The sequence below is a fragment of the Aristolochia californica genome, unplaced genomic scaffold (assembly GCF_029961685.1).
Source record: "Aristolochia californica isolate CCGP_79_NKW_82.1479 unplaced genomic scaffold, dmAriCali1.0.hap1 SCAF_1, whole genome shotgun sequence".
NCBI lineage: Eukaryota > Viridiplantae > Streptophyta > Magnoliopsida > Piperales > Aristolochiaceae > Aristolochia > Aristolochia californica.
Genome location: NW_027181770.1, coordinates 2,753,086 through 2,775,547, shown reverse-complemented (window position 1 = coordinate 2,775,547; position 22,462 = coordinate 2,753,086). Strand labels below are relative to the sequence as shown.

At 40.9% G+C, this 22,462-nt stretch overlaps 3 protein-coding genes and 1 long non-coding RNA gene across 7 annotated transcripts; 2 read left to right on the top strand and 2 right to left on the bottom strand.

Annotated features, from left to right (window-relative positions):
- The first annotated feature begins 421 nt into the window (after positions 1-421).
- LOC137941796 (protein STICHEL-like 4) lies at positions 422-10,859 on the top strand. 4 transcript variants are annotated; one of them, XM_068787572.1, is made up of 8 exons: positions 422-506; positions 2,111-4,361; positions 5,219-5,438; positions 6,051-6,581; positions 7,132-7,753; positions 9,426-9,489; positions 9,601-9,689; positions 10,043-10,127. In XM_068787572.1, exons 2-8 carry the CDS (start codon positions 2,295-2,297, stop codon positions 10,062-10,064), a joined length of 3,615 nt encoding a protein of 1,204 aa, XP_068643673.1. In that variant the 5' UTR covers positions 422-506; positions 2,111-2,294; the 3' UTR covers positions 10,065-10,127. The 4 variants fall into 4 exon arrangements, with proteins under 4 accessions (XP_068643673.1, XP_068643755.1, XP_068643596.1 ...); XM_068787654.1 differs by lacking the exons at positions 422-506; positions 10,043-10,127 and adding exons at positions 1,284-1,627; positions 10,421-10,859; XM_068787495.1 differs by lacking the exon at positions 422-506 and adding an exon at positions 1,284-1,627 and having other exon boundaries at positions 2,125-4,361.
- A 2,858-nt stretch (positions 10,860-13,717) lies between these two features.
- On the top strand, positions 13,718-16,608 carry LOC137941719 (U-box domain-containing protein 17-like). Its single transcript, XM_068787296.1, has one exon. The coding sequence runs from the start codon at positions 14,199-14,201 to the stop codon at positions 16,371-16,373; it is 2,175 nt and encodes a 724-aa protein (XP_068643397.1). The 5' UTR covers positions 13,718-14,198; the 3' UTR covers positions 16,374-16,608.
- A 202-nt stretch (positions 16,609-16,810) lies between these two features.
- Positions 16,811-18,119, bottom strand: LOC137948285 (uncharacterized). Its single transcript, XR_011111620.1, has 3 exons — positions 17,949-18,119; positions 17,758-17,834; positions 16,811-17,541 (listed from the first exon to the last, which is right to left on the bottom strand). It is a non-coding gene; the product is annotated as an uncharacterized lncRNA (long non-coding RNA).
- A 929-nt stretch (positions 18,120-19,048) lies between these two features.
- LOC137941640 (uncharacterized) lies at positions 19,049-22,135 on the bottom strand. Its single transcript, XM_068787175.1, has 6 exons — positions 21,790-22,135; positions 21,010-21,165; positions 20,774-20,906; positions 20,647-20,686; positions 19,250-19,367; positions 19,049-19,125 (listed from the first exon to the last, which is right to left on the bottom strand). Exons 1-5 carry the CDS (start codon positions 22,039-22,041, stop codon positions 19,280-19,282), a joined length of 669 nt encoding a protein of 222 aa, XP_068643276.1. The 5' UTR covers positions 22,042-22,135; the 3' UTR covers positions 19,049-19,125; positions 19,250-19,279.
- Between the last annotated feature and the right edge of the window lie 327 nt (positions 22,136-22,462).

The following is a 22,462-nucleotide window of genomic DNA, read 5'->3' as shown; positions in this document are numbered from 1 at the left end:
GGAGTCAATGTGGTGATAATTGCCGGTGACATTTAAATGCTCGGCGGGACGACTTTACCACGTGAGAGGGCACAGACAACACCGCTTCTGTCTCTTCGACTCCTGGACAACGAACAAAGCTGCTTTTTTTATCCTCGCCAATCGCCCTTACCATTATTTAAGATAAGATACGCCCTCATCTTCATTCTTCTCCCTGTTTTCGCAATCCGACAAACCCAACGACTTCTCCTCAGTGTCTTTTCGCTCGCTTTGCCTGGCCCTATGCGCTTCTCAACTCTTCATCTGGTATTCCCTCTCTTTATAACAAGCGTTTTCTCGCTCTGTCGAGCGCTCGACGGTCACATCGGTTACGCAGTACGCACTCTTCTCCGCTTGCTATTTGTCTGTGTCTTTCCACCTTTTTTGCATCCTACCTGCTTGTGTTTATTTCCCCACGACGTTGCGCAATCTGGACGGTCACCCTTGTCCTCCTGGCGTCGAATCGGCATTCTTGCTCGTGACGAGAGGTACTACTCTTTCTTTCGTTAGCTTCGAAACGATTGCCTTTTCATTAATGGGAGTTGAAATTGGCTAAACTTGGATGAATGCTATTTCCTTATTTCACCTGAGTAGAAACACAGCCTCATCATTAGGCTATTAGTCTACTAGGAAGCACTTTAACATGGAAGAAGTTGAACTACGTTTAAGAATTGAACCACTTATTTTAATTGCTTTCAATAATTGATAGCTTAGTAACGGGCTAACTTGTTCTCGTATGATTAAGTAATAATTTTTAGGGCGTTTGGGCAGTCACCTGAGAAGGGCATATGCACTCTATAGTATTTTAAAATACTCGGGTAGGGGACAAATTTATTGGAGACTACTACTCTTTCATCCATTCGGGAGGCAGACACTAGACACTGACTCCACAGTCGCTACCGTACGATCTCACCTCATTCACTAGTTTCCGCGTGAGTCTTTAATGCTCGTAGTTTCCATAGTTTCCTCGCCAACTAGGCAACACTCACTAAAGCCCAGTTGAAGCTCCAGTGGCGCGATAATTTCAGATTTCTGTTCCGGTGGGATGTCCGCACGTGCGAGATGCGACAGCGGTCATCCAATCAGCACTTTGTTACCGTTGCACGTGACCACGATAGTTGGAGTACTTATTACACGACGAGGTTCTTTCGCAATTAAAAGAAATCCGGTTTCCATAATTTCGTGGGACCCGCAGGAACCTCCCTCCTCTCTCCTCACCTCCGTCCCCCACTGGTGTCTTTTCTCGGCTTTCCGGTACCGTTACGTTTCGGGAGACTATATAAACTTGCTCACCGTTTCGCGAGATATGGGCCGCTTCGCTCGCTGTCGGATCCCTACCGCTCTCCACTCTCCACTCTCGGCTGATGCGGCAGCTTGTTTTCCCACTCTATCTCACCCTTCTGGCATAGAACAAACCCTCGTGAAGTTCATGTGAAACGGCAGTGAGATTTAACAAAAAGGCACCCGTCGCTTTTGATACACCTGGAAGTTTCACTTCTGTGAGCTTTCCCCTTCAATTCTCGCCGCCTCTTTGGCTATCCTTCTTCTGCATGAGCGGCGAATCTTTTTTGCTGTAAAAGCGGAGATCTGGAAAAGTTGTAATTTTCAGGTAAGTTTTTCTTGTTCTCTGTTTTACCTCTAGTGGCTTCACTTCGTCTTTGTACCTGCGACAGTAAGTAGGTTTTTGATCCTTTGTCAACACAAGAAGAACTTGTTCGCTGCGGAGATCTGCTTGTTTTAAGTAGGGATCAGTTTAGCATTTGATATTTGCTTAAATGAAGTCGAGTGGGAAGTATCATTGGATATTGCTTAGTCCAGTCTTCGTAGTTTCAAGTGACACATCGATACTAAATTCTTTAAACTTGACTGTGCCAGAACTTCACTTCGAAGCTTCTAGGGGAGCTTCTCTTTCCCTTTCCAGTTACTTACCACGAGGTTCTCCTAGTATTTTTGGGTTTTTCTTTTCTTTTTTATTGCAGATTTTGAAATTTCCCGATGTTCCTTGGCAAAAAATTTCAGCTAACATGTTTCAGTCTTACTCATTTTTCTGGTTCATTGTTAAACATTTGTAATTTGAATGTTTATTCTTCAGCATTGAGAATTCAGGTACCATTCTCGAGGAGGAGGATATGTCTGTGCAATTGATTCAGTACCAGTGAGAATTTATGTCCAGAAGCAAATATGGTACCCCGGGGGTCTTCTGTTGTTGACTATTCTTCTCTTCATTCTGTTCATTTACAATCGTTTCTGCCCAAAGATACAGAAAGTTTCTGATCATGACCAGAGCTATTCGTGGCAGATTTCTTAAAGATGAGAATGGTGCCATTAGTGATCATCTTCGTAATCATGTGCATTTGACAAATTGCATTCACTTAAAAAATCACATGCATAGGCACAGCCCCATCCCGGCCGAAAGGTCTCTCATGAGAGACCTTGTGGTCCTTCAGAGGTCAAGGTCCCTTAGAGACCCTTCAACTAGTCCCAGGTCATGGCATTCTCCTTCTGTTATTGATACGTTAGCTAGGACTCTTGAAAAAGATGATACAGTTCATCATGGGAGAAGATCTTTAGGAGCAGAGCGGAGGACAGAGATCAGAAGATTTCCTGGAAATTCTCCACCCTTGGGAAGTGTAGCTACTTCTAAAGTTGCTGCAGCAGAGATTATGAAGGACAATGAAAGCGGAGAAAATTTTAGTGATCATAGTAGTACGGGTAGAGTTAAAGGTCCCAGAAAAAGTAAGGGTGAAAACCCCAGTCGGAAAATTCGTAAAAGTGATATTTCAGAAGATAAGACAGTGCAGAATAGTCTGGATTTAAGTATGGACAGTGATCTGGTTTCACAGAAGGCGGACCATCAAGATAAAAAGATTTTGCGGAAGGGGATCCGTGGTCAAAGCACCAATATGAAGACTCTATTTGAACAATTAAGAGTGTTTCCTGGGGACAGTGAAGATGGAGGGCCTTCTCAGTGTCACCATCATGGAAGGAATGTCAGGAAAGAGCAAATGAGGGACGAAGCAGAAGGAAATCTTCGTGGCAGTTGTAATGAATTGAACAGGATAAGGAAGCAAAAAGTTAGAGGCACAAGAAAAGGTAGGGTTTCAGTAGGGTCTAGAGATGTAGGTCCATATAATGAGCTGTCTGTGGCATCCAATTCACTAGCGCAAGGTTCACGACATCCAAAATATCGGAAAGAAGAAAGACAAGATGATGTTGAACTTGAGGGCCCAAGAAATGGGTGCGGACTTCCTTGGAATTGGTCAAGGATTCACAACAGAAGTAAAACATTTCTAGACATTGCAGGGAGGAGCCTATCATGTGGACTATCAGAGTCAAGGTTAATGAAAGCTGAAGGCAGTATGCCCCAAAATCGAAGAGACAGTTCAGATGTGCCAGTGGTGTCTGATCATTCCTGCTCTTCTGGGAGATCAGATTCAGAAGCATTGCCTTTGTTGTTTGAGCCCTCCGGATCACATGAAAATATGGAACATGTTATTTGGCCTCCACGTGACTATTCAGGGGAGCTTGGTATATTTGAAAATCATAAATTGAAGCATGATCGTGATCCTGACCTTGCTTCTGAGGCTAGATCAAGGGAACGCCGCAATTATCGAGGTTCCCATTATGGCAGACACAGAAGCTTGACACAGAAATACAGGCCTAAAACCTTTAAGGATTTAGTGGGGAAAAACCTGGTGGTGCAAGCTCTTTCAAATGCCATTATACGAAGGAAAGTTGGGCTTCTGTATGTGTTTTATGGCCCTCATGGGACAGGCAAAACCTCATGTGCACGAATATTTGCTAAAGCTCTAAATTGTCTCTCTCAAGATCATCCGAAGCCTTGTGGAACCTGCACTTCATGCATTGCACAGGAGATGGGTAAAAGCCGGAATGTTCAAGAAGTGGGTGGTGTTGGTAATTTTGATTTCGAAACTATTATGGATCTTCTAGAAAATATGGTGACTTCGCAATTGGCATCTCAATATAGAGTGTTTATTGTTGATGATTGTGATACATGGCCCCAAGATTCCTGGAATGCCATCTCAAAGGTCATAGACCTAGCACCCCGTAAGGTGGTTTTTGTTCTTGTTAGTACTAGTCTTGATCATTTACCTCATATCATCATATCCAGGTGCCAGAAATTCTTCTTTCCGAAATTGAAGGATGCAGATATCATTAATATTATACAATGGATTGCAACCAAGGAAGGTCTGGAAATTGATAAGGATGCACTAAAACTTATTGCATCACGATCAGATGGGTCATTACGGGATGCTGAAATGACTCTTGATCAACTGAGTTTGCTTGGGCAAAAAATCTCCCTCCCACTGGTGCAGGAGCTTGTAAGTTCTTTCTGATGTTGTTAATGCTTCTAATACTCTTTGCATATAACTATTCAAAAAACAAAAAACTATTGGTATAATTTGTTACATCTCTGCTGTTGTAATCATTATGTGATTGAGCTTAAGAACTTTGTCTGTCAGTTTTTTCTTTAGTATTGGCTTCATCAATGCAGATAAATATCTTTACAACTTCCTTTTGGACATGAATATATGTGCATTCACAGATACTTGTTGAAACTGTTTTACTAATCAATGTTTTGGCTTACATGGTTGCATATAGTCTGATTTCTGGATAGCAGTTCATATTTGGTTCATTTGCTTAAAATTCATGGTATTTGGTGTTCTGATATTTTGTTTTACCTTTCCTGACTGCCAATTTCATGATTTGAATGTAATTGTCACTGGAATACATGGCAAAGTTGCATAGCTTAACTGGAAACATATGTTCTAGCCATCACTATGAAACATTAAGAGGAAACGTTTCAGTCACAGCTTTAACCATAAGAATGCCCCTTCTCAAAGTGAAAATTCCTGCAGCTTTTTGTTGCTCACCAAGGTTGTCCAATTGTAAGTGTCACTACTCACGATTTTTACATAACTGGTGTTATGATGAAAATCTTGTCACAACTCATACAATATGCTATATGAATTTTTGGAAAGAATGTTGTATTCTATTATGGAACTGTCTTGCTTTTTGTGCTTTAAAATATCATAGCTGCCATGAACTTCTGTGCTTAAAGATAGGTTGGATAGATATGCCTCATACCTGAAGATAATGCTTATTTTTAAAATATCAATGTTCAAGATGCATGATTATACATTACAATCCAATTGAAAATAGCTTATACATGTCTCAGGTTGGTCTCATCTCTGATGAGAAATTGGTAGATCTACTTGATTTAGCATTATCAGCGGACACTGTTAATACTGTGAAGAACTTGAGAGAAATAATGGAAGCTGGAGTGGAGCCATTGGCATTGATGTCGCAGTTGGCAACCATAATAACTGATATTCTGGCCGGTAGCTATGTGTTCACTAGAGAAAGATTGCGGAGGAAGTTTTTCCGTCGACCAACATGTGAGTCTAACAACAATTTCCGACCCCATACCTTTGATGAATAATATCACGTCTTGACAGGACATTGGTCATAGTTCTTGGTTCTCCATTATGATATCTGCAACGTTTTAATTTACTAATATGCTATACAATGTATACTGGCTTTACACTTTGCATCAGATGTTGAAACGTGAAATAACTATTTGCATGTCTATCGGGTGATGACTACTTACCAACCTTGCTGCAGCTTAGAATCAAATTGACATAAGGAGATTACTGTAGACAGCTGTTGAGAAAATCAACTCCTTCAGTGTTCACTTTTTATTTGATTGCTCTATACACCCTAACAAGTCTTCTGCAACTCTCTGTTGACACTATCTTTACAAAAGCATATTTTTGTTTGTGAATATTACCACTCCATAGAGGGTTTTCATAAATTTTTTAATCAAAGATTTATTATCTTCTGGTTGTATGATTTCATTTCTAAGTATCTAACCAGCTTCTTTTGCTACTGGAGCTACACGAAAAGCTTATTGGAAACATGTTTGATGCAGGGCTTTTCTATGTCCACTTTATGTTATCTATCACCTTTAATTTAAATAATTATAGTTGCGAGTATTATTTGACTTTCAGTGTCCAAAGAAGACATGGAAAAACTGCGTCAAGCTCTTAAAACACTATCAGAAGCTGAAAAACAGTTGAGACTGTCAAATGACAGATTAACATGGCTAACTGCTGCGCTTCTTCAACTTGCTCCTGATAAGCAGTACATATTACCAAGTTCCTCTGGTGATACCAGCTTAGATCATAGCCCCGTGGTTCTGTCAAGCGAGAGAGTGGTAGCTAGGAAATGGAATAGTGAGCAAGCTGAAACAACTAGCAGTGGAAAAGGCTTATCTGCAAGTATTGGATTGGGCAACCTCAATACTGAATGTGCTGATGAATTTACTAGGAGAAGTAATTTTATGGGGAGAAAGGGACATGTGGGATTTACTCCACCACGAACGTCTACTGACACTAGAGGTAGTGCTCGCCAGATTTCAGGGACTGGTCGTAAGGAAATTGAAGAAATTTGGCAGGCCGTGCTGGATAATATTGAAGTAAATACTTTAAAGCAGTTGATGCAGCAAGAAGGGAAACTTATCTCAGTCAGCTACTGTGCAGGTGATCTCTTGAACTAGCCCAAATTTTGGTTGTATTAAATTCATGTCTCCTGAAAAGATACATACATTCTAAATTTTGTTAATTTTGTTGTTAAATTTTTTGATGAATTTATTAAGAATTTCATTTTAAAAAAAGGGTTTTGAATAAATTCTCTCTTAAAGACTGTTTGGAGACACTATTTGCAGTTACTTTACACCAACCTATACTCATGTTCTCTGATAAGATATGTTAGTTGCATTTTAAGAGTTAGTTCACTTTTTACTGTGTTGATCGAACTGAGGAATAATATGTAGATAGCATGTTTTATGCATATTTTATTGCAACAAGTGTGAATCTGATTTTAGAAGACAAGTTTTGTTATGTTACATAACTTAGCTTAATAGTCTACTAACTGGGCCTAATAGTCTACATTCCCATTTCAATCTTGGATTTTCTTCATCATTTGTTCCTTCTGAAACAAAGACACATTACCCACTTCTAATGTATTCTGTGAGAAAGCTTTCAGTTGTCTGTTTCAAATAGCTGATGCATGATCCTTCTAGTCCTGCAGCTTCAACAGTGCTGTTGATCTTTAGCTCACATGTGAATAAGTCCAAGGCAGAGAAGTTTAGGGGCCACATTTTACAAGCATTTGAATCTGTTCTTGGGTCTCCTGTAACTATTGAAATCAGAGGCCAATCCAAGAAAGATTTGAGAGCCTCAGAAAATGGCATGGCTCAGACGATTGCAAAGCCAGATTCTCAAACAAGTGGCAAGACTGCTAAATCTGTATCTGAGAACCGTGTTAAAAAGCTTTTACAAGATAGAACTGTCAAAGGGGTCAGTTCATCTGAAGGTAGATGTTTTCCCTCTGACTCCCTTGAAGCTGCAAGAGGTGAAATTGTAGAACTCGGATCTTCTCAACAAGATGTTAGACACATTGATGGAATTCCAAGACGTGAGGAAAAAGGCATGGAGAGCTTTTGGGTTGAAGATGAAGCTTCTAATCATTGTAACTCTACCTTAGGTTCAGTTGTGGAAAGAAGAAAAGTTGGTGACCAGACCAGGCAAAGAAGCTTAGTGAGGAGCAAAGTGTCGCTGGCGCATGTTATTCAACAGGCAGAAGGACAGCGAAGTGGATGGTCCAAGCGGAAAGCAGTTTCAATTGCTGAAAAGCTTGAGCAAGAAAATTTGTAAGGATTTCATTGACACTATGTTTCATATTATGTTTGGTTGGTTTCTTCAATTGGTCAGGAGGTTTCTAATGCTGGTATTGGACATCTTCTAAGTCTTGTCCAGTACAGGGGTCTGGGCTTGTAGCTACTCTCTCTCTCTCTATCTATATATATATATATATAATGTATATATATCAGAAAGGAAAGTATAAAGTATAATATCATTTAGAAGTCATAATTTCACTGCTTTTTCAAGGGGTAAGATGTGATTCTTCTTGTCACCAGTCATGATATGGAGTGTCAGCTGCAACAAATGGCAACCAAGCTTAGCGATTTAAATATTTTAAGCATACTTTATTTTTGAAAAGGTGTTTGATAAGGTGCAAAATTAGAAACAGGTGAGGGGCAAAATAACAAGAACATAGAAAATAATTTGATCCAACATAGATTTTTCATTATTCATAGTTTTTTCTTGAGTTTTCCTAAAACATAAAATTAATATTGTTATTATGTTTCATTTCAAAAAAAAATTATGTAGGTTTTGGATTTGTATGCAATGAGAGAGAGAGAGAGATCCTTGGTTCCAACTTAGTAGATCTCCTGCGTCAGAGCCTTGCCTTTATTATATAGAGACACGGCTTGATTTCTCCTACTCCATATTGCTTCTTTTTCCTCACCACTTCAATCATGTCAAGAAGGTATATTAGGCTCTTGATATGGTGGATCATATAGAGGAGGCAACTCACATGCTTTCCTTGTTTTGCTCCCTTTCTTAATAAACTTCCACTACATCCAGAAAATAAAACATAAAGCTGGCAACATCTTGGTGTACTCCTATTAGAACAGATCCATGTATTAGTTGTGCTAAAGATTTTGAGCTAGCTGCCAACCTAAATTATGCTGCCCTTTTCTCTCTCAGGGTTGAAATCAACTGTTAGAGATGAAATGGCTGAATGTACTTTTTCTCCTTTTAGGTGCAACATGTATTTCCCTTTCAGTTGTTGAAGATACTTCTGGGATGTTCCCTGAGTTTGGATGGATTTTAAAATGGGCAATTCATACTCTCTTTTTTTTTCATTTCAACAAGATACATTTAGAGTCTAATTTTTCTGTTATTATGCGTCTATTCTACCCTGAGTGTTAGTAAATCCTAAGGATGAGACTAATGCATTTGATACAAGTGCAATACTTGTGTTTTCTGATCTTTAAAATAAGAACTTGTATGCCTTGTCTTTATTGTATGTAAAAGAAGGCCAGACAAGCATCCAAGTCCAAATTCTGTCAGGAACTTTTCATATCACTATGCATGCTCGTAGAAGAGTATTCTAGTTGATTAGCTTGGTCATAGAATGCAGACGGTCCTGCAAATTCTCAGTTTCTCTATTTAGTAGTTTTGGGTGGTATCCTGTATTTTTAATGAGATTCAGCACGCTGCACTTGTTTATTTCCAGTCCATTACACTGTTAGGTCCTGTGCTTATGGTTATGCATGTTTTTAGAAGGCTATTCTAGTTGATTAGCTTGATAATGCAGAGGGTCCTGCAAAGTCTCAGTTTCTCTATTTGATGATTTTGGGTGGTGTCCTGTATTTATAATGAGTTTCAAAAATTGCACTTGTTCCTCTCCTGTCCATCAAACCTGTTAGTTTTTCTATCAGTTGTTGTGGATGTACTTATTTTCTCATGCTTCAGGAGGTTGGAGCCCCGATCTAGAAGCCTGCTCTGTTGGCGAGCTTCTACACATCCTCGAGCTAAGGTATGGTTTGGTGGGAAGCCAATGTTTGATGATATGTATGCAATATATATCATAGGTTTTTTGGTCTGCCTGTTTTGGTTGATCTCTCAAGTTTGAGTTGATTTTCTGCAGATCCCTCATTTGAGAATCAGGACAAGGAGACCACACTCTCTTCTGAAGCTTGTATCATGCTCAAAATGTCTTAGCGTCAAATCTCCAAGGTAATTTCTGCTGTTCAATACAAGTCCATACCCACCCAGGAAAATATTGTATTTTTCTTACATTTATCCATATTTATGCCCTATCTACAACCAGTCATAGAAATCTGGTCTATTTCCATAGATGGAAGTGACATTTTGACCAAGATAACAGATATTAATTGAAATTATATCTTATAATCTTTATTGAGGGTGTTTCCCCGCTGACATGCATCTCAAATGCTTTGTACAGTACTTCCTCAAGTTCTATAGAATGATTTCCCTTCTGTTTCTGGTTCTTCCATTTAATTTTGCATTCTTTTAGGTTTTGATGAATCCGGAAATTTTCAAAAAATTAATCAACATTTGCTTCATAGGAAAGTACAGAAGAATGAATGAAGAAAAGCTCTTTCTCAATAAAAGCTCTATCCCGCTTTATACAAAAAAAGAAAACAAATGGAGAGAAATACTAAGAGGTTATTATTGCTTGGATAGATGCCCTTCCATTGAATGCCGCAGGGCCGCGGATAATAACTGTAAAGTTGCTCTTATCAGCTTTGACTTGGATCAAGTGGTTTGCATGGTTTGCGCTGTATCTGTGAGTTTCTTAGGATAACTGACTGTAGGATAGTTGGATAATGGGGCCAATAAAATAATTTCAGTCTGATCATTTAGCTTGGAGTGATAGGGACATTCACTGTATTGGGCTATTGGCTGATAAATTTTGGCATTTATTGGGTTCACTGGTACGACAGGAAGTAGCTGTTTTAACAAGAAATATGAGGGAAATTGTTACCTTAAAATTTCCTTATTGGTTTGCAAGTCTGGAACTGGATGAGCGGGACATGATGGTTAGACCCTGAGAATTCCAAGGAGATGTATTCTATGTTGACTCAGAGCTAGTGAAGTGTAATTCACCATTCTTCACTCTGATCAACATTGACTATGATTGAAATCAACAGGGCAAACAGTAATGTTTTTTCCTTCATAATAATAAGGAAGAAAGAAAAGAAAATTTGAGTTAAACTTTGGTAGGTTCTCCAAGTATCCTTTTGATTGGGAGTCTTTCAGCTCTGTGAAGAAAAGAATCATTTTTAATCCAAGTGACACTGGTGAATTATTTTATTGCTGCCTCTAGATAAGAAGTGAAAAGCCAAATAGCACTTTCTAGTTGTAAGAGGAAAAGTTGTAAATGTTACTGTATTTGACATTTCCTAGCTGTTATTCATCTTCTGCCAGAATATTCTTCAATGTCTCGTTTCTCTTTCTTGTCTTTATTTCATGTTTTTTAACTTCCCTTTCTTGGTTATACTCTCCTGCTCCATGATGTTCTTCAAGTGACAAAACGAAACACTGCTAAATGGATTTAGAAAGTCTTTATTGGCTGATTATATATAACCTATATGCTATCGAAGCTGGATATGCAACCTTAAAATTTGCTGGGTTTGCATATCGAGTTGTATTGGGTAACTTTTTTTGAGTTCTGATCCGAACAGAATGATGCAAACTGCCAAGGTCGATTGGCCCCTAATCCGTATAGTCAAATCTTGATACATAGAAACTGTAGGGCAAACAATTATACAACAGTCGATTACTTTTGAAGTGATTGGCAGAAACACAACCTGGCAAATATATTGCAGCTCCAATGCGAAAACGTAGATGATTCTGCGATTACCTGAGAAGCGAACACTGAGGCATGGACAGCAGCATATCACATCCTCATCCTCATCCATCCAGTTGAATGTATTAGCGTTCTGACGTGACCAACAATGAGTAGATGAAACTGAAGGTGAGGTTGGTGGCGAGAAGCTTAAATGGTCCTGGTCTCAGTCAAATCCATGCACAGATCCATTACAGTTGTTAAATGCAGTTTTCCCACTTCGGGGCTACGTCAGGATGTCGAATCAGTGTCCCGCGATGATATGAAAAGGTTGACTTTTTTAATCTAGCCTCGGTCAAATGGAAGTATGAAACCGCGGTTTATAAAAGTTAGAGAGAGAGAGACATTTCGGATTCGTTGCGTCCAGACAGCCATCTTCTTGTCATGTCACTTCCGTATATGGAGAAAATTGGAACCCGGTAGACCTGAAAGTAAATGTCAGGTCTCAGAACCATTTTTCACGTTCAAAACCTCTCCGTTCCCCGTCCAACTCAGCCGGGACATCCGCCTTTCTAGATGGAAAACAGACGGGAGCCAAACTGGACATATACAATGTGCTCCCAAAGGCCAAAAGCGAACGACACGCGAAGCCGTGAGAATTGTGTTCCCAAAAGCAAACGACGTCAAACCATGAGAAAGAAAAAGCATTTGGGAGGAGCCTGTATAAGATGTGACTTGCTGGTCAATGGAGACGCGGAGGCGGCGCAGCTTAAGAAACTGTAAAGGAAAAAGAGTGACGAGGATGTCCAGTCTTCTTTCCAGTTCCGGCCTCCACGCCTTTTCTCTCGTAACTCTAATGGGGGCCCTCCAATTTTAGGTTCCAAGGTGAGACGTCGACGATCCAAAAAGCATTCGGCCGATAACTGCGATTCTCATTGTGAGATTAAATTGGTCCAGGTCCACTGCCTGCCCGCTCCAACAGTAAGTGCCGCGGCATGCAGTCGGTACCGTGGTCTCCGTAGGATTCTTGGATGATCGATAGACAGTTGTTCATCATCAACTGCAAAGACGCGTCTCAGCCGGGCGTGGCGTGTCCAACCTCCTCAAACAGAATTTTTGTCTTCACTCTTCAGGAAACAGACTAAGATCTGAGGAAAACAACTGTGGTTGTCTGCGTAGAGAGGGAAGGCGTAGCTCTGCACATGAGAAAAAAGAGCCACCCCTCGATAGTCCATGAGAGCCATTAAAGAAGGGGAAGAGGAGATGGGCTCAGAAAACACTCCCTAACACAAATTACATTTTTAATGCAATCAGCAAAGTCGTAAACGTAAGATTAGAGGAGCTAATGTTTAATAAGATTGATTATCGACTTAATAGAGGTTGAAGAGTCGTTAGTCTTTGTGAGGAGGGGAAGGTGGTGACATTGGAATTGCCTTTTTCTCCCCACTTCTTGGACATTTTGCTCTTAAGTTTTCTCCATAATTAATAGAACGTGGACTAGTTCTTCTGAAATCTTCTAATTTCCCCATATTAGATTTTTTTCTAACAATTGTGGGTTTGACCCCTTCTTTCAATTATGCATGAAGAAGGAGAGGGCAAATCCCCCTTTTAAGTGGTACACTAAAGAAGGAGAGACGGTCCATTTATCATATCAATGTTGAAATGAATTTTGGTCTAACCCTTCTTTATTTATTCTTAATTATTTCCAGGCAAACCAAACACTTTCTTAATCACGTCCTAACTAAGATCAGAGACGCAGCACTCACATGTTGGGTCACCGGCGGCGACCTCCTCCCACGTCGCGACAGGCGACAGCCATCTTACGTCGATGCGTTTCGGATTCCAAATCCGGATCCGGATTTTCTTAGTTCCGCGAGAGTTTCCATTTTTTAAATTTTAATTTGGTTTAATTCTTTTGGCTTTTTTCTTAAGAAAATAAAAAAAATAAAAAGGAAAGACAATCGGAGGGCCGAAAGAAGACGGCGGCTTTGTCCTAATCGGCGCGCTACACGTCACCTCTCAATTAATAATGAGTGCGGGCAGACGCGTGCCATCCGTAACAAGTTGACTTGGTTCTGCGTGTCGCAACGTGATTGGCAAATACTATTCGTCTGGACCTCCCCGCGCCCTCTACGTGCTTGCAACGGCAAATTGTAAGGTCATTCTGGGCTCACTAGTCTCTCCGCCCGGCCGGCCATTGACCGACGAAATAAGGGTAATGATGGTCCGATCGATTATTAGATACCATCTGCCGGGCCCGGTTGTGGAGGGGTAACGTGAGGTGTGACCTTATCTTTTTCATCATAATAACTGGTTCGCTTGTCCGTAGCAGGTCAATGGTGGCAGATTTGGTAATTCAGGAATACGTTTCGTCCATTTTAGAGGAGGAAGCATGGCCGTTTTTTGTCAAACATGGGAGTCATTGTCACCCCCTCTTGCCGTGAAATTTCCATTGTAGAAAATGGAGTGGCCTCTGAAACGCGTTAATTGTCTTTGTTGAGAAATCTGAATTGATCGATAATCGACCTGAGAGACCGGGGATTTAAGGAGATTTCTCTTGGCTAGAGAGTGTTCTTCCAGCTTAGAATCATCGCTTGAGCTTCCATTGGCGAAAATACCAAGGCTATTGCAAGTTTTTTCTGTGGTTTTGGAGATTCAGCTGTTTCGGACGGAACGTCTCGGAAGCTGTTGGGAGAAGATTTCGCCTGATTTGTATCGATTGTGTACAGGTCTTTTAATCGTCTCTCACTTTTAACTATTTTTTGTTTTCTGTTGAAACGGAAAAAAAAAAAAAAAAACTGCTTGTGGGTTCACGAGACAAGATCGTGTCTTTTTTCTTCAACCTGCGGAGACAGGAACTGCTGATCCCCGAACAGTCTGTAAGTATAGAGGATTTAACCAGTTGACAGGCAGGCAAACCTTATTTCAGTTTTATGGCTTCGGCGGCTGTTTTTTCCTCCGTCCGAAGACGGAGATCGCCTTCGATTGGTGCTTTTTTCGCTCCGGTCGATCTTGAAGATCTCACCCTCATTCAGACGCTTGCCTCCGTCTCCGGTGACCTTATCTCTTCCTTTTCCGGCCTTTCTATACCTTTCCAACAAAGAAATGCGCGGTCTCTGATCAGAAAAATTAAAATCTTTGTTGCCCTATTCGATTTTCTTAAGGATTATCCTTTTCCCCTTCCTTCTTCCGCGACCTTGTGCTTTAAAGAACTCTATATTCTCATCTTCAGATCAAAAATCCTCCTCGATTACTGTTCACAGTCTAGCCGCTTATGGCTTCTGCTTCAAAATCCTTCGATTTCTGGTTATTTCCATGATCTAAACCAGGACATGGCTACACTTTTAGATGTTTTCCCGACAAAGCAACTGACTCTATCTCCTGATACTGAAGAGCTTGTTGAGCTGCTCTGGAAGCAATCAAGCAGAGCCAAACTTTTCATTGACCCACAAGATGAGGCCCTCAGACTGAAGTTATTTGCATTTCTTGACGAATTTGAGGAAGGGCATGTTCCTGACCAGAATGAACTCAGAACAGCTTTTGTTGACAGAATAGGGATTCCTGATGGGAAATCTTTCCGAGAGGAGATTGATTTCCTTGAAGAACAAATTTTTAACCAAGAAGAAGATGTTGAACCTGCCATCTCTCTGCTTAACGGATTTGTTGCCTTAGCTAGGTATTGCAGATTCCTTTTATTCAGGTTTGAGGAAGAAGAAGAAGAAGAAGAAGAAGAAGGAGAATCAACGAGAGCTAGTGCTACTAGTTACATGAAATCAAAAAAGAGTTTGATTTGTCAAGAAATCGGGGAAACTTTTGTCACAATTCCAAAAGATTTCTGCTGTCCGATCTTACTTGATTTGATGAAGGACCCAGTGATCGTTTCGACAGGGCAGACTTATGATCGTTCTTCAATCTCTAGATGGATGGAAGAAGGTCATTGTACATGCCCGAAGACTGGCCAGTTGCTTACGCATACTCGTCTTGTCCCTAACAGGGCCCTACGTGGACTCATATCACAATGGTGCAATGCTCATGGAATTCTATTTGATCCACCGGAGAGTGGTGAAACAGGTGCAGAAACTGTGGCAGTGCCAGCCGCCTCAAAGGCCACAATTGAAGCCAACAGAGCCACTGCAGAGCTATTGGTTAAGCAATTGTTCGATGGGCTACCTACTGCAAAAACAGTTGCAGCTCGCGAGCTTAGGTTGTTGGCTAAAACAGGGAAGGAAAATCGTGCTTGCATTGCAGAGGCTGGTGCGATTCCCCTCCTTAAGCGATTACTCTCTTCACCAGACCCAGTTGCCCAGGAAAATTCTGTGACTGCAATGCTTAATTTGTCTATTCTTGATAAGAATAAGAGCCGAATCATGGAGGAAGAAGGGTGCCTGGAATCTATCGTTGAGGTTCTGAGAAACGGAACCACTGAAGAGGCCAGGGAGAATGCTGCGGCAACACTGTTCAGCCTCTCAGCTGTCCATAATTACAAGAAAAAGATAACCGAACAAGTTGGGGCAGTGGAGGCACTAGCAGGACTCCTGAGGGGAGGCAGCTCGCGAGGGAAGAAAGACGCTGTGACAGCTTTGTTTAATTTGTCAACACACTCGGAGAATTGTGCGAGGATGATAGAGGCAGGGGCCACCTCTGCGTTAGTAGGAGCTTTATGGACCGACGGAGTGGCAGAGGAGGCAGCGGGGGCCTTGGCATTGTTAGTCAGACAGCCCGCTGGTGCCCAGGCAGTTGGCCGAGAGGAAGATGTAGTGGCAAGCCTCGTTGGAGTGATGAGGCGCGGGACCCCTAAAGGGAAGGAAAATGCTGTTGCAACGCTGCTTGAGTTATGCAGGAGCGGTGGTGAAAGAGTAACAGAAAGGGTAGTACGAGCCCCTGCTCTGGCCGGACTGCTGCAGACATTGTTGTTTACAGGGACAAAAAGAGCACGGAGAAAGGCAGCATCGCTGGCCAGAGTGTTTCAGAGGTGTGAGGCTGCGATGGAAAGTTGGGGACAGGTAGAGCAAGAATATGGGTTTCCAGGGCCTTCAGCCGCTCATCGAGGAGGCAGTTTTGGAAGCGAAGTTCCAGTGCAAGTGTCAATCTCTGTGCCTGTTCTATAGTGGGCATTAAACCCCACCTTTTTTTGTATGATTTTACTCGTCTTTGTTTTCTTTCTCGGAAAAGAAAATTCACAGATTCTTTCATTATTACTGGGGCGACCGATAGAATGAAGAGAAAGGGTTATACATTATAGAGGAAAATTATGTTATTGTTCTTTGTCACGGCATCTCTTTCGGGTCGGTGTTCCTGTCCTGACCAAGCTCTGCATTCATTTGTGAGTTGGAAACCCTCACACAAGTACCTAATCTGATTGTTAGATACCTTGATTAACGCTGTCTTCTCCTCAAATTATATTTTATTCACTTCAAAGTTTGTTTCCCCGTTATAGAACCAAATACTAGTGCGATTAAAAACCGTTGCTCTATTTGAGAAAAGGAATTGTGAAAGAACACACGAAGAATGAACAAACCACGCAAGACGCAGATGTATAGACTATTCTAGGTATTCACTCAGTTGCCAATTAGATCACAAGAACCAATCTTGTTCCCAGCTTCAAACTGGGGAGCGAGTATTGAAAAGCCGGAAGAAACAAGCAAACCTCAAGCGGATCTAGACATAAATTGGGCTTGAAACTCGACGACATGAGTAATCATAGGCTCTCTTTCAGCATGGGCATTCACCTACTCGACTTTCAAGGCGATGAGATTCTCGTCCATAAGTTCAGTTTACCTATTTCTATTACTATAGTTGATGTTGGGCGCAAGAGCGTCTCTCCTTTCATAGAAAACGAACCTACACACTGGACACTTCCCATTGCTCTTCACCCATGGGACAAGACAATCGGGGTGGAACATATGATTGCATGGAGTCGCTAACACTTGCTCGTTCGGCTGAAACGCTTCCAGACAGATTGCGCACTCCGTCCCAGCGTCGTCATCCACGTCTTCTTCTTTCGAATCTGCACAGCTGTTGGAATCATGTCTGCTGAATAGTCCTCTTTTCCAGGCCCTCTTCCTGGGGTAAGTCGGGCTGAATATTTGCTTCCTCATCATACTCATGACTTTCAGCTCGTCTCTACTCAAGCCGCCCGACTCTGTTGCCCGGCGCTGGCCCATCGCAGTCGGTGGGGTGTCTCGAACAGACTGTGCAAGATTTGGACTCTCTCTTTCTGCGTACCTATCGCTCAGAACGAGAATTCTTATCGAAGGATGAGGTTGATAAGGAAAGCTGGAATGATATCAAGCACAAAGCCGAGTGGATCAATACCGTGTATAAAGTATAAACAAATCAATTTTGTTTTAGTGCGAAGGAATGATGAGAGCATTCAAGTGGGATGTGGGGATGCAGTAGTTATCATTCTGGCGGCAACACCACTTAGTGGAAGTAATCAGTAGCTATCATCAAATCTTCCAAAGAGAAAAAACACAGATGCGAAGAGCTAACCTGGTTAAGCCATACGGTGCTGTGCGCACTCTTTCATCGAAGAGTCTCCAAGGATCGTAGGCGCCTCGAATCTCGTCCTTATTAATAACAAACGGGAAAGTAATCCATGAGCTAAAGCCGGCAATTTTAACCCTTTTTTACCTATTCTATAAGAAATGGCTAATCCAAACGGACAAGTTAGACAGTCTCACCAGTCGCTGAAGGAGGGAGCGTGGAACCATAGAGTGCGGGCTTTGATCATCGTAATTGGGTGCTCCATGACCTCTCACGGGGTGCCTATTGCTGGCGGTCGAGACAAGATTGTTTGCCCCGCTGCTCATGCTTCTCCAGTCTCCGTTAATCGGGTTCCCAACACGCTGCATTGCTATGAATACGAGAATGATGCCCACTCCAGAATTTTGCAGTGTTCAACTGACTCCATCGATGTTTTATAGGCTGAAATTTCTTCTCGATGAGGCTTCATGTCTTTTCAATCTTTAGTGTCTACTAAGACTATTCCCTACACCATTATAAACGATTCTCTCTAGGGACAAGAAAATGAAACAAATGGACCGTCTAGCAGAATCTCGTGCACTAGCGCCGCAAATGTCAAAACAGAATAAAGAGGACTCAAAATGCGGATTAAACGAATATGGACATTTTGCTTTTCAGCAGCCGATCTCGTCTTTTCTTTGGTTTCTGATTCACTAAATAGACTTTTGGAGAACGAGCTGGGACAAAAAAAGGTTCCGATAACAGAAACAGCCAGCCAAACCGATTGTAGCCTCCTAGCCATCCAGCAAATTGCAGTTGTTGATAATCTGTGCCAGTTTTCCATTTGGATTACTTCCACAATCAGATTTTCTACACTTGATTACACAAGTCGTATGTACGAGCAACATATGAGCATGTAAGACATTCTTCGCTTGCATTAGCCTAGAACAGGTCTAGGAACATATCAGAAAACTCTGGCATTTCCAATTTAACTTCAAATTTTCTTTTCTTTCTTGAAATTGGAATTATAAACGACCAGACCCTGCTCACCAGAGTCGTCCATTTCAAACGTTACATTTAGTACAATGGTCAACATGTTTACGGGAACACAAACTGAAAAGTCCCTGGGTAATAGTGCTCGAAAGTCTATTCTGGTCTGGTTTAGTTTTGAGAAAGTAAACTCCTTCAAATGGCCTGAGTCATTTGACAGATACAAGATTCAATCACCGATAAGAGAATTCTAGCGAGAGGGGAGTGATGGGGTGATGAAAGGGAAAAGAAATATCACAGGAAAACAATGCTTCATAAGGAATAGCAATTATACTGTGAAAAATTATTTGCCTTCACTTTTCTGATCTACCTCTACTTTTCCAAATCTCCCAAGGGGTAAAAGACCTGAAGTCAAATGAAAGTTTAGCCAACAAACTATAAGTTTGAAGATCTTGATCCCTACAAGGGCAGAATAAGAAAACATGCTCATGGTTGAGAGTAATATCTTAGCCTTTGGTTTTTTCCTCACCAAGAGGTCTGGCCAGAGAACTTAACCAGACTAGTTGCTGATCGTCGAGGACAAGTAGAAATTCCAAAATATGGCACAGGTGGACATAAATGCGACACGGGTTTGAAGAGGAACTACCCTGTAAATATTAGAGATTTGTCAAACAACGCTTCATTAAAAACAATTAAAAAAAATCACTGCATCCCATTGGATGACTGTCTGAAACCCCCCATGCTAAAAAAATACTCTTATACATTAAACTCAACCGCCAGGATTTTCCTTTTTTAGTTGATTATAAAAAAATTCATACAAGAAGCATAAATAATACTCACATTTTTTAGAAAGAAACAGACTGTATAAAAGAATAAGAGAGTATCACTAGTATTCACATAATTCTACAAAGTGACTCCCTTTACAGGTACACTGGTTGAAGCAAGTCCTAGCAAATCTCAAGCAGCAAATGAATCTTGTTTTTTCCACTTTTTGTTTTCAAAGAGGGTGCAATAGTACATGTTATGCCAGTTTTACATCTGTTCTTCCCCAACAGATAATTGCTCATGTAATGTCACAACCTACAACTTTGTTCTGAAGTTTCAGTAAAGATTTATCTAGTGCCTCTGTCCCCTCATATTGTCATGATGAATTTGCTGTGTTAAAGTTTGAGACATATCAGTCATGCTCAAGCAAATTACCTGACATACAGACAGAAACTGCAGTCCGTGGCAATGCCAAACCTTAAAGGCAAGCATGAACCAGTAGAGAGGATATTAAGGCTATTTTCTCACCAATATTCTGTAACACGAAATTGATATAATCACTGGTAACTCTCAGGACTACATCTTCACTACAATCCATCATTCTTTCCAGACTGCAAACTGGCACTTATTTTACACAGAAAAACCTAAGCACCTTCTCTTCGAGAATCATCAGTTAGTCAGAATAGGTTAAAACTAATCGCAATTTCAAGAGTAACTAAATTGAATGACTCAGAAGTTAAAAAGGAGAAATCAGTCTTGATGAAACAGGTTTTACTAAGTTTTTTAGCACAAATTGTGTCACATATTATCAGAAAGAGTGAGTTTTGCCACAATAGACTATTACATAAGCATAAGCTTTGTGGGAGAACCCTCTTAAATCTTTAATTGACCTTAATCTATACTTCAAGATACAACAGACCAGATGCTGCTAGAAACAACTTAAGAGAGAATACATATAAGCAATTTGACTACTAGCTAAAGATAACATGAGGACAATGTCTCATTTTTTTATATATCTAGCCATGAAAGCACATTCTGTGAGCTTTACAGATTAACATTGTTAAATTGGAACAGTCTCTACTTCACGCTCTTCAAAATGCTAGAGCATATTTTAGTTCCTCCTGTGAAGGCAAAAAAACTAAGAAAAAAAAGATGGCATACCAAAAATTTAGGACACTGACTGGAATCCAGAACCTGAAGCCTGCAGAAAGAAAGGAAAAAATTAAAACGCCATATATTTTGGACCCTCTTCTAACAGCAACAGACAGATAGATGTAGGGATCAACACCATATAGTAGAGTAGGCAGTGCATCCTTTTGGTATTTGGCCGGGAGCTGTGCAAGTTTCCCTTGCCATAAATTATTCCATGCAAAAACAACAGCAATCACAGATGGTCCAAGTACAATCTGGTTTAACAAAACCTGCAGGAACAAAAAAAAGAACAAACAACTGAAACGCACCTTAGAAAAATTTTCTTAAAGCTTTCAACGATTACTGGAGTACAGAATTTAGAGCCAAGAATACCTTCAATGACAAGTTTGTAAATGTTGGCTTAGGTAAAGAATTATCAAGGCACTGATACCATACATAAGATCCTGGGCCATACAGAAGAAAACCGTACGAAGCCATCCGTACTGCCCGGTGCCAATCATGATCTGACAGTAGAGCCTTCATAACATCCTAGATGAGAACAAAGTGGAATAGAAAATTCAGATATTTCCCACTGCCATCCTTAAGGGATCATTTGCGCTGCCATAGGTAAACAAAATGATGGGAAAATCATTCTCTCTCTGACTAATATTTTCATTGGAAAATTTTTCTATTGGAAAGTTGTCCCTTTGACCAGTTATCTTGTGTTTGTGCCACCATAGGAAACAATGGGAAAATTAATTAAAGTGCTTGTGCTTACACTAGAAATAAAAAATTTTAAATAATAAATAATTAGGTTAAAGTACGAGGTAAGTGATCAAGAACCACTTTTGTGCTTCTTGGTTTACTTCTTCTATAGTTTCCTATTGGAGCACTATCATTTTTAACATTTTTTAAATGTAACATGAGTCAAGAGGAATCAAGCGGAAATTTTTGCTGTCCAAAAAAATGCCACAAATGCCAAAAAAATTTAGTCATTCCATGGCATTTTTTTCCAGCACTTTCAGGTTGGCACAAACACACCATTAGTCACTTCAACGAAAAACTGTCTGTTTTTTTTTTTTCATCGAATAGTAACTCTAACGAAAAGTTAGTAGAGAGCAAAAAGGATATTTTGACATTTCAACAAACAGAAACGGATGCAGAGGAGCTCACTTTGTCCCTGGAATTCGACCTATCAAGATGCATCCACCTCTGTCGAATTTGAGCAATAGTGTCGCCAGTGAGAGCAAGCGAAGCAGCGGTGGCCGCTTGCCTGAGCGGGAAATTGAAGCCTCTACCAGGACCATGAACAGCAGATTCGTCTCCATCCACAGCGTCAGAAGAGTTCGATTTTGAAGAGCGGAATTGACGATGCCTCCCCGGAGGACCTTTCCACCATAGTCCGCCATTTCCCAAAGTAGCCATAGGAGCGAAAACGAGTGACGGAAAAATAAGCTAGTAGAATTTAAGGAATCCCGCGCCAATTTTTTCCCCCTCCACAGATCAGACTCGCGTGCAAAATTTGCGAACCGAGGTAAAGATTTTCCCCCAATGGTGTCGTATTGGTTATGCAAGGCCTCGTGTCACGGTGCAGGGATTGACTGGGCCCTGGAAGCATCGGATCAAGGTCACACTCGCCTCGCCCACTTCAAATTCAACCTGACTCAAATGTACCCGACCAAGGATTTCAGATACCCCAGTCGGTTCTGAGTTTGGAAGCCGGATATATTATTATTTTTTATTCAAATTAATTGTTAATCTTAACCGCGTCAGTATCAAGCCATAATAATAATCAACATATTCGCCGAGAAAAAAATGGACAGGGAAGAAATTCCATGTCAAAGAG

What these genes read in the sequence shown, in the direction of transcription:
- LOC137941640 (XM_068787175.1), bottom strand. Translation starts at nt 22,041, where the DNA reads ATGGCTACTTTGGGAAATGGCGGACTATGGTGGAAAGGTCCTCCGGGG. An exon ending in TTACAAACTTGTCATTGAAG is followed by an intron (nt 20,907 to 21,009) that starts GTATTCTTGGCT and finishes TTGTTCCTGCAG; the next exon opens with GTTTTGTTAAACCAGATTGT. An exon ending in GTCAGTGTCCTAAATTTTTG is followed by an intron (nt 19,368 to 20,646) that starts GTATGCCATCTT and finishes TAATATTTACAG; the next exon opens with GGTAGTTCCTCTTCAAACCC.
- LOC137941796 (XM_068787572.1), top strand. Translation starts at nt 2,295, where the DNA reads ATGACCAGAGCTATTCGTGGCAGATTTCTTAAAGATGAGAATGGTGCC. An exon ending in CTCAGTCAGCTACTGTGCAG is followed by an intron (nt 6,582 to 7,131) that starts GTGATCTCTTGA and finishes CTAGTCCTGCAG; the next exon opens with CTTCAACAGTGCTGTTGATC. An exon ending in CTTAGCGTCAAATCTCCAAG is followed by an intron (nt 9,690 to 10,042) that starts GTAATTTCTGCT and finishes TTTGCTTCATAG; the next exon opens with GAAAGTACAGAAGAATGAAT.
- LOC137941719 (XM_068787296.1), top strand. Translation starts at nt 14,199, where the DNA reads ATGGCTTCGGCGGCTGTTTTTTCCTCCGTCCGAAGACGGAGATCGCCT.